This window comes from Megascapheus bottae, chromosome 3 (genome assembly GCF_031878675.1).
Source record: "Megascapheus bottae isolate mThoBot1 chromosome 3, mThoBot2.hap1, whole genome shotgun sequence".
Lineage (NCBI taxonomy): Eukaryota > Metazoa > Chordata > Mammalia > Rodentia > Geomyidae > Megascapheus > Megascapheus bottae.
In genome coordinates this window covers 80,416,299-80,428,688 of record NC_143511.1, presented here as the reverse complement: position 1 = coordinate 80,428,688, position 12,390 = coordinate 80,416,299, and the positions used below count along the sequence as shown (strand labels likewise).

The following is a 12,390-nucleotide window of genomic DNA, read 5'->3' as shown; positions in this document are numbered from 1 at the left end:
TCTAGTCAAGCTTGATCTTTTTCCACTCCCCTTGCTCCCATACCTGCCTCACTCATTCTAGACTCTGATTCTGGAAACTGTCTGGGCTTACATTCTGGCTCTATGATCTCTTAGGTATGTAGCCTTTGGCTAGTTACTTTACATCCCTGGGCCACCATTTCCTGATCTGTAATATAGGACTTTCATAATTAAATAAAAGAAAGTATATAGGACAGTTTCCAGCCCATAGTAAGTGCTCAGTTTGTGTGTGTGTTGCTGTCATCGCTGTTGTCTGGCCCTGGATCGTCTCACTGCTGGGGTTTTTATGTGCACTTCCTTTTCTGTCCAGTTCTTGTGATTCCCAGAGCATCCTGCTCTCTCCTGCCTTCTGGAATCTGCGCAAGTTCGTCCTCTTGGCCCCACCATTCCATTTCACACTCTGCCCCTCTGCTGGCCCTCCTTCCCTTTTCGTCTGGCCTCCACCCCCTAGCTGCATATCGCCTTAACTGTCCTCAGAAACTGCCTTCCTTGCACACAGGGGGTGGGAATTTGCCCGGTGTACCAGGCTCAGCCCCCTGCAGCTGTCAGGGCCCAATCCCAGCATCCTGTATCGTGTGCACTTTGTGACATCTATTTTTGTCTGCTAGCAATTTGGTGTTGCAGAAAATCCCAGCCCAGCCCAGCCCTGTGCCTCTGCCACCTAGGGTCTGGGTTGCTAAGATTGAATGCAAATTCTCCTGCGTGACAAAGCACTGCTCTAATTGGATTTGACTTCCCTGGTATTGCAGCCATAGTATTTCTTCAGAAATTGTCCTTCTACCTGCCCCTTGCTGCTAATTATGTTTTGTGTCTTAGTATTCCAATCATTGAATTTCTCCCTCCAAATATTTTAGTTTGCTTCTCCCAAATGCCCCTATGATGGCCTCAAAGGCATCATAAATCTCCTATCCAAGTCTCCCGCTCTTATAGGTCACCCCAGTGCACTGATCACAACAGCACAGTACGATCTCTCTGGTGTGATTAATGCCCCTTCCCTGCGTGTTTGTAACACAGCCTTCAACTGTGGTGATGTCAAGATAAATCACTGCTTAGCACTTGTTAGCTGGCTGAAGCCAGTAACCTTAGGGTGGCAGCCCCTTTATTTTATAGAAATATCCAATAAAACTCAGGAGGTCACAGTCAGAAATTATCTAACAAAACCAGAGCCCCAATCAAGATTTTTCTATTTATCACATCAATATTTTTCATAATTTGCCAAAAGCTATTTGAATAAGCAAATTTTCATTTAAAAATTGGAATAAAATGCACATGATAAAATATATCAGCTTAATCCTTCATTTCTAAGTTTAAAGTTTTGTGGCCTAAAAATACCTTTACTTTGTTGGGCAACTGTGCCACCTTCCCTTTGTAAAAGTCCTTGTTTATGATGATGGTATTGGGATTTGAACCCAGATCCTTGAGCTTGCCAGGTGGGAACACTACCACTTAAGCCACGGTCCCGGCTCTTTTTTTCCCCAACTCTTATAAAATTATTTTTCATATTGAAAAACTGATGCTCTGTGCCCATTAGACACCAACTCGCTGTCGTCTCCCACTCCAGTCCCTGGAAAACACCATTCTTTTTTCTGTCTCTTAAGAATTAGATTAGACTCATACAGTATTTGTCTTTGTCTTATTTCCTTTGCACAGTGTCTTCAAGGTATATCCATGCTGTTTGAAGTTTATTCCTTATTGAGGATAAGTAATATTCCATTTGTAATCGTGGTTTTTTAGGACCATGTCTAGGAAACCATATCTCAATTGTGTTTTACTGCTTAATAGTGTTGGAATTTTGAGCAGATGACATTCTCAGTCACATTTCTTAAATATCCACCAGGGGGCAGTAAAAGATGCAAAAATTTTTCAATAACCCTTTTGAGCGCCAAGTAATCCAGCAGCATCTTGCGTGTATCTCTTTTAGCCATCCTTGTATACAGTTACAAGATAATGGATTTCACATCCAACAGCAGCTTTGGATAAGCTAGAGATATGATCAGATGTAGCTTAAGTATAAGTCTTCCTTACACTGTATTTTTGGTTTCATGTTAGTCTAGTGCTACTCAGAGAGAATACACATCAAAATCGTCTGGAGTGTAATTTTTCCTAACACACACACACACACACACACACACACACACACACACACACACACGCAAGTCTTAGCTGAGGCCTATCAAATCAGATATCTGGGACCGGGGCACAGATGTATTTTGATTCTGGGCCATAACTTCTCAGTAAGAATCACTAAGAATCACTATACTTGTTCTTAAGTTATTGGAGAACAAGGTATCCCTTGAATAGAACCTTAAAGGACAGTAAATATGATTTCCAAAAATTCCTCTTTTTGCTGAAGACCCCTTTAGGGTCTTGTGGCTAAGGGAACTTCATTCTGCCCACCAATGAGGCTCGCTGGTAGATTATACCTGTCTTTTTAGCACACCAGCAATCCCATCAGAAGATTAGAAAGTAGGCATTCTCAGCCATCCTTGGATCTATGGATACAGTTCCAAGATGGTTCGTGCTCAAGCGTCAAGCTCAGATGCCAACACTGAGGTGTTGCGTCTTTCACATAGTAGTCAGGAAGAAAGGTCTTTGGTTTTATGTTACTGAGGGTAAACAGCACAGAATCCTGAGGTGGGATCCAGAGACCTTAGTCCTTATCTAATGGTCCCCCTTGCCAGTTATGGGATCCAAGGGAAAATCAAGTCACCTCTCTGCTCCTCGACTTTCCCGTTGAGTTATAAGAAAATTGAGTGGTGTTGATCTCTAAGGATCCTTTTCATTCCCAACATTCAACGATTCTACCTGTATTAATAATCTTGATTTGTAGTTACTACTCTGGCAAGGACTACAAGAAATATTCTGTAAGGTAATGAATGACAGTGACTATTGACTGTGTTGTTTAATTTATTTAAGGCGCATATGCTGAATTCAAAGGAGAAAATATTGCTCCTGATAATATATTGAACAGTTAGCATCTTGGCCTAGCAAAAAGCTTTCCAGTGGGAAAAAATACCCATCAGTGCAAAGTTGACATTTTTCATTTCCTGATCCATAATGACCATTTGTCCAACACATTCGTATTTACTGTAAAGGGTCATGTGTGTGAGTGCCTTGGAAGAATATGAAATGACTACGTAAATATCAAGGTCACTGTAGCAAGAACGGGCTCTGGGGAGAGCCCTGGGAGGCTTGCATTGATCTCCCGTGAAGTTCTATTCTCAAGTCTTGCTGACAAAGGGGAAACAATTGAAGTAGACCATTATTAAGGCTTTTAAGTGTTTCTCCATTGTTAAAGATCTTTCACAAGCCCAGCATAACAGATAGTGTCCAAGGAATCGGCAAAAGCTTCACTTAGAAATATAGGCTGGTCAAAGAGATAAGTACAACCCAGAATGCAGAGTGCAGATGGTCTGGGTCAGGCTCGTATGGCAGTGGTGGGGGCCCACAGGAGTCCAGTGCTTCGGGCAAGGCCATTGATTCAGCTTGCCAGGCACTGCGCAGTTACCGTTCAACATGGAGCTTCTGAGGCAGAAGCTGCAGTGTTCAATGTCTTCTTCCTCTGTTTCCAGCTTCTTGTTTCCCTCTGATCCACTGCTCTTATGAAAAACTGTTCTTTTTTTTTTTTTTGGCCAGTCCTGGGGCTTGAACTCAGGGCCTGAGCACTGTCCTTGGGCTTTCTCAAAGCTAGAGCTCTACCACTCTAGCCACTGCTCCACTTCTGGCTTTTTTTTATGTATGTGGTACCAAGGAATTGAACCTGGGTCTTCGTGCATGCTAGGCAAGCACTCTACCACTAGGCCAAACTCCTGGCCCCAAGAACTGCTCTTCTGCCATCCCTGTCTACCAGTCCTCCTAGCTGCACAGCACTAGGTGTGGATGTTTCACACCTGTGATCTTAGCTAGTCAGGAGGCTGAAATCTAAAGATTCTGGTTCAAAGCCATCATGGGCGGGAAAGTCCACGGGATTCCTATTTCTAATTAGCTAGCAAAATGCTGGAAGTGAAACTGTGGCTCAAATGGCAAAGTGCCAGCCTTGAGCGAGAAAGTCAAGAGAAAGCTCCTAGGCCTTGTGTTCAAGCCCCAGGACTGGCATATACAGTAATATATAAAATATCTCATAAGTGCTCAGATGTCTTAGACCATTTTTGAGTGCCCTAAATATCTAAAACGAATGTATAAAGAAATATATTTCTTACAGTTCCATAAGATGAGAAGTCCAGTATAGTTCTGTAGCAAGGTGCCAGTATCTGGTTGGGCCATCTTTCTAAGTCTCTATACAGTAGAGGGTATTATAAAGCAGGGCAGAAGAGCAAAACTATTGGCTATGGCTTTTCTTCCTCTCACAAAGCCACTAATGCTGTCATGGCACTTTGCCTCCATTACCTCTCCTGTAATCCTAATTACTTCAAGTCTCCACTTGCAAATACCATAAGTGTATGATTCTGAGGATAATGTTCCCAACATTGAGTGTGGGGGCCACACTCAAATCATAGCACTGGAGGAACCAGTTACACATCCATTATGCATAAACACAGGTAGAGATCTAGACTGGAGAAACACCCTACTAATTCATTAAGAAAGTGCCTTGCTCTCCTGGGGCTGGTAAGAGAACAAATATGCTTGGTAACAGAATCTAGATTTAAAACCATCTCCACAGACGAAAGCATCGTCTAAAACAACCAGATTACGGAAGCTGATTACGGAAATGTTAAAGCATACGTCACTTGTGTACCAGCTCTGTTTTGATATTAATGCTTGTTCCTCTGCACATTTCAGTTTATTCAGTCTTTACCATGACCCACAGGGTTTGGAAGGAATATGGAGGAACATAGAAGACTTTAAAGTCATTACTCTAGATTTCTGATCTGAATCTGCCCACAGTTAGCTGGCAAGTTACTTCATCTGTTAAAAATAGCAGTAGCTAGGCTTTTGGTTGTCTTTCAACGTGGCAGGTTCTGCATGCTTAGCAGTTGCATTTAATCCTCTGAGCAATCTTACTCCTATTTAATAGATGAGAAAGTCACAGATAACAAGTAACTTGGGCAAATGACTTGGGCAAGTCACTTAACAGTAAGTGACAGGGCCAGGGCTGCAGTCCAAGTTGTCTGACTCTGATACCCACACTTTTCTTTCCTTTAATTTTTTTAGATAGCATGCATTAATTGCTGAGAAGGGCTTCACTGCAGCATTTTCATGGCATACATATATTATCATTTGATCAAATTTACTCTTCTTCTTTCTTATATACCCTCACTTTCTTTCTGAACCAACTTTAACGGTTTTATTATTCTATTTCCATAGATGTGTAGAAAGTACTCTGATCATATTCACTTCTGCTTTTCTCTCTTTCCATTCTCTCTATCCCACTAGTTTCCACCTCCTAGACAATCACCATATTTTATACTCTTGTTACTCATTTTATTTCCTTAGTATAGGTTCCACATATGAAATTAAATGGCATATTTAATGTGATAATTTCCAGATCTGTCCATTTTCCCACAAATTTACCCTCCTTTGTGGCTGTTGTATGTAATATGGTATTTTCTTTATCTATCTGTTGGTGGGTATCTTGGCTGATTCCATGATTGGGCTACATGGATATGCAGGTGTCTAGTATATGCTGACTTACATTCTTTCAACTTTATGCCCAAAAGTGGTTTGGCAGGTTTATGGTAGTGCTATGTTTGGATTTTTGAGGAACCTCCATACTGACTTCTATAGAGGCTTCACTAGTTTATATTGCCACAACAATGTGTAGGATTTTGTTTCCTGCACATCCTGCCCACCATTTGTTGTTTTTTTTCTGGATGATGGCCATTCCGCCAGGGTGAGAAGGAATCTCAGTGTAGTTTTGCTTTGCATTTCCTTTATGGCTAAGGAAGCCAAGCACTTCTTTTGCTTTATTGTTGGGGTAATGTATAGGGGAGGGGTTACAGCTACTTTCGTCAGGTAGTAGGTGCATTACTTTCCCACATTGATACCCCTTCTCATGTTTTTGTCCCTGTTTCCCTCCCTACACTCCCTCCCAATCATTTTGTTTTCCCCCATCCCTTCTCTATTTCAAACAAACAAGTAAACATATATAATACAATATACCAGGTAATAAAGTCAGATACAGTAACAATATGAGATTAACCATAAGGGCAAAAAAAGAGAAGAGAAACAACACAGCACATTAAGAACCACAATCACACAAGATAAACTTCTTGTTTCCATATCCTAGAGTTCATTTCATTTAGTCTCATACTTTTTTTGTGAATACATGGGTCATTTGGACTTCTTTCAAGAGCTATCTGTTCAGTTCATTTTGTCACTTATTAATTGGAATAGTCGTTAGGGCACAACCACTCTCTTAACAGCTGCACTATCTGTTTCTTCTCTTGTAAAAAGGGATCAACCATGTATTCTATGTGAGTTTGATGAGATAACTTAAGTACCAAATACAGTGCCTGATGCGTCTTAGGCATTCACAAATGGCAGTGGACCACCATCTTTATTATTACTTCCAGAACTTACTCAAAAGTATAGGTAATAAATGGCAAAACAAGAGTTGAAGCTGTGCCTTGTAATTGCCATTCTAATGCATTCTCCATTCCCTTGAGGCTCCTTCTCTATCTCAGTTCCTTGTACAGCCTTGTCTCCATGGAAAATGTTCAGTGAGCACTCCCAATGGGGAAATCACTTTGGTTTGCTCATCAACCAAAGGTTTGCCAAGGTGCTTCTGTGCTTGGGTATCCAGAGAGGAAATGAATATCATGCCAACCATTCTCCCCCCTCCACAGGTTCAAGTGGTGAAAGAAAGCGACCCCTCCTGGAAGCCCATTTTTATTGTGAAACCTGATGGTGGTTGTCAGGGTGACGGAATCTACCTCATTAAAGACCCCAGCGACATCCGTCTGACTGGGAGCCTGCAGAGCAGGTCAGCGGTGGTCCAGGAATACATCTGCAAACCTCTCCTTATCGACAAGCTCAAGTTCGACATTCGTCTGTATGTCTTACTAAAGTCCTTAGAACCGTTAGAGATTTATATAGCCAAAGATGGACTCTCTAGATTTTGTACAGAGCCATATCAGGAACCCAACCCCCAAAACCTGCACCATGTCTTTATGCACTTAACCAACTACTCACTGAACATCCACAGCAACAACTTCATCCACTCAGACTGTGCCAGCACAGGCAGCAAGAGGACTTTCTCTAGCATTCTTTATAGACTGTCATCCAAGGGTGTGGACATCAAGAAGGTGTGGTCTGACATCATCTCCTTGGTGATTAAGACTGTCATTGCTCTGACTCCGGAGCTCAAGGTTTTCTACCAGCTGGACATCCCCACAGGGAGGCCGGGGCCCACCTGCTTCCAGGTAACCAAGGCCAGCACTCACCTTGAAGCCTCAACCTGGATGGGGCCTGGGGAGGGCTCTGTGGCCTATGATGGGACAAAGGGCTGGGTGGCAAAGCCAGAAGTGAGGACCAGAGATGGTGGTTGAGGTGAAAGCTTGCATGAAGCTTGGCCTAACTTCCAGCTTTCTATTTACTGTGTTACTTCTCATAATGAACTTGAAAATCGTATGACTTTTAAGAATTCAATGAAGCAACAAATGTGAAGCACAGCGTCCCTCATACATTCCTTCCTTCATTCAAAAATGTCACAAGCTGCTTAATAGGACTCAGGCATTGCTCTAAGCCCTGCTGAGAAAACAGGTTCCTGATGCCTGCTATGCAGTATCCCCAATAAAAGGCAAATCCCTTAAAAGAGGATTCTTATAGGATGTTCCACGTTCTGGGTTGGAGTAGAGTGGTCAGGGAGGACATCCTGGAAGAAATGGTGGGTTCCACCGAAACCCAAGGTACAAAATGGAACAGTTAAGAATGAATAGCAGCAGGGGAACAATGTTCTTGGTGGAGACAGTTTTGTTCTGGAGGCGAGAGGGAATCTGGGTGTGTTTGAGACACTGAAAAGAGGTTCGGTGTAGTGGGAGGATGAGATTTGAGGAAGAGATGTGGAGAGAGGTGAGGAAGATGAAGAGGAGGTAGGGAGGGGCCAGGCATGGAGAGCCTTGGGGTAGTGAGAATGGCTGCCAGAGGAACTTAATTAGGGGACCAAGCACACTCTAATTTTCACATCTGAAAGAACACAGTGCATGCAGAGTGGAGAATGGATTGAGGCAAGGCTAGGCTCAGACAGATCCCTTGTGAGACAATTGCTTTTGTACAAGTGAAAAATTCTGGCTTCTTAACATAGAGAATAGGTAGATCAGAGTACTCAGAGTACTGTTTAAGAGACTGAATGGCTAGATGTGGTGACTGGGTGGGGCAAGGGAGAAAGAAAAGGAAGAAACAGAGACTCGTGTGCAGATGGCTTAGATACGTAGACATAGGCGACAGGGAGAGGACCCGATTAGTGGAGAGATGGCCAGGAATTGGACTTGAAGCACGTGTGTTGTACCAAAGTGGGAAATTCAAGTGGAATTCAGGACATAGGGGCCTAGAAAAAGAAATGAGAACTCATCTGCATTCTGACAGTAACTGAAGATCTAAACAGAGGTGGGTGAGAAGAGGTCAGAAAACACCCCTGTGGGCACCTCCACTTAATTAAAGGACAGATTAGAGGTGGGGGAGCCAGCAAAGGAGGCCAAGAAGTGCTGGAGATGTAGAAGGAGGACCAAGAGGGGAGGACCCTCAGATGCCAAGGCAAAGATGTTCACAGAAGATGGGGCAGGCCCAGTAGGTGGCGTCAAACGCTGCTTTCAGCACTGGTCATATCCACCAACAGGGACTGTGGGCTCCAGGGAGGACGGAGGAGCCAGAAAGTGGGAGGGGAGGCAATTAAGAAGGAGGGCAGGGGACACTCAGGCCAGGTACTCAGAAAAAACTCCAAATCAAAATACATATGAAAAGAAGCTTCTCTAGGATCCTTCCTTTAAAATAGCCGTTGATATAGGAAACACATTTATAAATCATGCAGCACAAAACCCTCCAACACCTCTCACTCGCCTTCCAGGTCCTTTATTTGTCCCATCATGCTTTACCCCAATGCAGTGTTTCAAAGACCTGCCCATAGTGCCGTGGGCCGTGGCACTGTTCTCCTTGCACTCTTGTGTATTCCACTGTAAATACGCATGGTTACTTTATCAGCTCTTCTGTTCAAGAACATCTGGGTGATTCCAGTCTAGGGCTGGAAGGTGACAGGTGGCCCAGAAGATGTGAGAAAAGGGAAGAGGGACAGTGGTTGCCATGGGCAGTGCATTCTTTCAGTAGTAGGGGAGGAATCTGATTTCCAAGTGCAGCCTCAAACTCAGAGAGGCTTCTGAGTGGCTGTCCCCCAATAGCTGTAGAAGCCTGGAGAGGGAAACCCAAGCAGTGATCAGTACCAGGAGGAGATTATTGTCATCCAGACATCTGTCCTTAGGTATCTAGCCTCTGTGCCTTAGGTTCCCAGGCAGAACGTTAGAGCCACATCAGGGGGTGCTTTAAGATATCAGAAAAGCAAATGAGAACTTTGACGCTAGGTCCTTATCTGTGCACCAGAGATTGAAGTCAGAGGAAAGAGCTGTGAAGAGGCCACATACAGGGTCATTTGGGGGACAGTGTGACCACATCTGTTTAGTTGTGACAGCTATTGTAGAACTTTCCTAGGGACCCAGGAAGCATAGCCAAGTCTCAGAGCCCAGGCATGGTCCCAGTGGCAGGAAGAAGGGCCAGGACAGTTGTTTTGTATCTTGTCTTGTTGTGGACAGGAAGCAATGAGCAGCCATTGGGATGGGACCAGAGACCGGAGCAATGGGAACTGCAGGGTGGACAGAGAGGGAGCTGCTGGTTTAGACATGGAGCCACAGCCTTGTGAACATTTACCTACAGCTTCACCACACCAGAGGCTTCCAGGCCTGGGGTGAGAGAGGAGCTTGGAGCTAGAAATAAAGCTACTTCCAGCTGTGTGACCTTGAAAGGTCCCTCTACCACCCAGCACCTCTGTTTTTCTCTCTGCAAGTCACCCACTCTTTCCTCCTACCTATGTTTTTAGAAGTGTTCAGAAATTCTGACAAGGTATAATGTCTTAGATGTTTGGAATTTGTTTCACGGTGCAGTATAGGCATGTAGTGATGAAGAGGAAAGGATATCCTGTCTATTGGTTAATCACTTGCTAGAATACTTGTTAGCAGGGTTGCAGATACCTGTACTGACTTGGAAAGCAAAGGGTTAGTTGTGTCATCACAGGCTGTGTGAACCTGTGTAAGTCATTGAATTTATCTTTGTAGGCTCAGTTTCCTTACCCACCTCCCTGATTGGTTGAAATCCGAGTGAGAGAAGAATGGGAGAAGGACTTTGCAGGCTGTAATAGTCTGCCCAGGTACAATGAAGCAGATTCTGCCACTCCTTACTTGTAGCCTAGGCCTGGCCCAGACTACAGCATTCCAGAAGAGAAACTCAACAAAATTACATTTGGGTGGAACATGTCATCTCTTGCCAGTCATAGCCACAATAACTACTTGGGCTGGCACAGCTCAGTTGTGGGCAAGATTCCTGTCATCTACTGCCCAGGAACACGGCTGTCCTGGCATTTCAGCCAGTCCCCTGTCATTGTCCGAGCAGCTCCCATAACATGCCCTCCAATCTGTGTTCTTGAGGCAGTGGTGTGACCTTGGCTTAAATAGCAAAATCTATTTGTGTACAGATGATTCATGTGGTCAAAATATACACGCAAAGGAAAGGTTTCCAGCTCTGATTTCAAGAATATTCTTCCCACCCCATGGCTTGGCTTGTATCTTCTTCCTGTCCTCTGTAGCTAATTCTGTCCTAGGCCTGTAACCCTCTTCCTTAGATGTCTATAAGAGACACCTTTCCTGAGTCCCAAGTTGATCCTCCTCTTGACTCTGTTCTCTGTGACCTGCTCCTCACCCTACAGTCTGGGTACACCATAGGAAGGACGCCCAGAAGCAACATAATGTTCAAGGCCTTGAGTTTGTTCTAGATACCTTGGGTTTCAGCAAATTCCAGTTCCCCATTGTAGCTACTCTAACTAGTGAGCTTGTCAAGTTGATGTTGAAAAGCCTCCGTGCCTTATCTACAAGCAGACGCTAGCTCATCAAGCTGTGGTATGCTCAAATAAGAGAGAGCAATGTGGAGCCAGGCACTGATGCTGCACACCCACTGTCTAGCTACTCGGGAAGTTGAGATCTGAGGATCATGGCAGCCCAGGTAAGAAAGTCCATCTCCAATTAATCAGCAAAAAAGCTGGAAGTGGAAATGTGGTTCAAATGGTAGAGCACCAACCTTGGGTGAAAAAGCCAAAGGGGAATGTGATGCCCTCAATTCAAGCCTGAGGAGGAAGGAAGAGAGGGAGCAAGAAAGGGAGAGGGAGGGAGGGAGGGAGGGAGAGAGAGAGAGAGGGGGGGGGAGGGAAGGAGAAGAGTAGAGAAGGAATAGGAGATAAGGCAGAGAGCAAGATATATAGAAGAGTATGGAACCCAGCACATACCAATCACTTACTAAATAACAATTTTTATGATTATTACACAACTTATAACAAGGACAGTTCTCAAAATTGTCTATGAGGAAGTGCCAGGAAGCTATAAGAAGCCAGGACCCAGTCAGAGTTTAACCTTAATTGGAATGCTCATGTTCCAAGAACAGCACTTGGAAACCAAGCCCTTCGATTGGCATTTGTCACATTCCCATCTAGCTTCCTTTTGTGCAGCCTTGCTTCCTACCTGTGCCTTCAGTCCCCCCAAACAGATCTGATACCTGCCTCTCGGACACCATCTGTGGCATCCCTTGTTCCCTGTCTTGCCCAGCCTGGCATAGTCTCTCATCTTCTCACTGTTTCTCACTGCTAAGCAGTGCCTTTCAAGGGCTGCTCAAGTCCTACCTCAGAAACACCTTCCCTTGAGTACCTCTGATATTAAACGTCTCTGACACCTTTCCTGGCCTCCCATGAGACATGGCTGTGGACAAGGTGAGGTCCCTGTCCCAAAGAAGTGCAGAGAAATGGAGGTCCTCGATAGCACTGCTAGCTAGGGCACGCACCTAATGGTGGAAGCACGGGAACGAGAGAACTCACTGCCTAACGAGGCCCACAGAGGAGGGCATGCTCACCTGGAGTGAAAGGATTTGCCGAGCAGAAGCTGGGGGATGCCATATGCCACATGCCCCCAGCTTCCCTCCTATCTCGCCGCTCCCAAGCCTTTTCCTCTGGACCTGTGAGTGATGGAGCTGTCCAAGAATCAAGTCTTGGAAACGTAGCTGCTTTTCTACCACCATGCCTTGAATAATGTGCAGCCCCATGGTTACAAGTCACTGATGCCTAAATGCATATTTCTAAAATCTTGGCCTCTAATTGAGCCTTAGGCAGTGATATCCTGCCCACTTCAGTTT

General features: G+C 44.5%; 1 protein-coding gene and 1 long non-coding RNA gene across 4 annotated transcripts in view; one reads left to right on the top strand and one right to left on the bottom strand.

Annotated features, from left to right (window-relative positions):
* Ttll11 (tubulin tyrosine ligase like 11) overlaps positions 1–12,390 on the top strand; it is a 231,151-nt gene that overhangs the window by 73,661 nt on the left and 145,100 nt on the right. For all 3 annotated transcript variants that reach the window (XM_090330567.1, XM_090330565.1, XM_090330566.1), the window contains exon 4: positions 6,804–7,379. In XM_090330567.1, the coding sequence (XP_090186693.1) occupies positions 6,804–7,379 (576 nt within the window). The remainder of the gene's footprint in view (positions 1–6,803; positions 7,380–12,390) is intronic.
* Positions 1–12,390, bottom strand: part of LOC150065881 (uncharacterized) — a 35,834-nt gene that overhangs the window by 11,090 nt on the left and 12,354 nt on the right. The window lies entirely within an intron of this gene.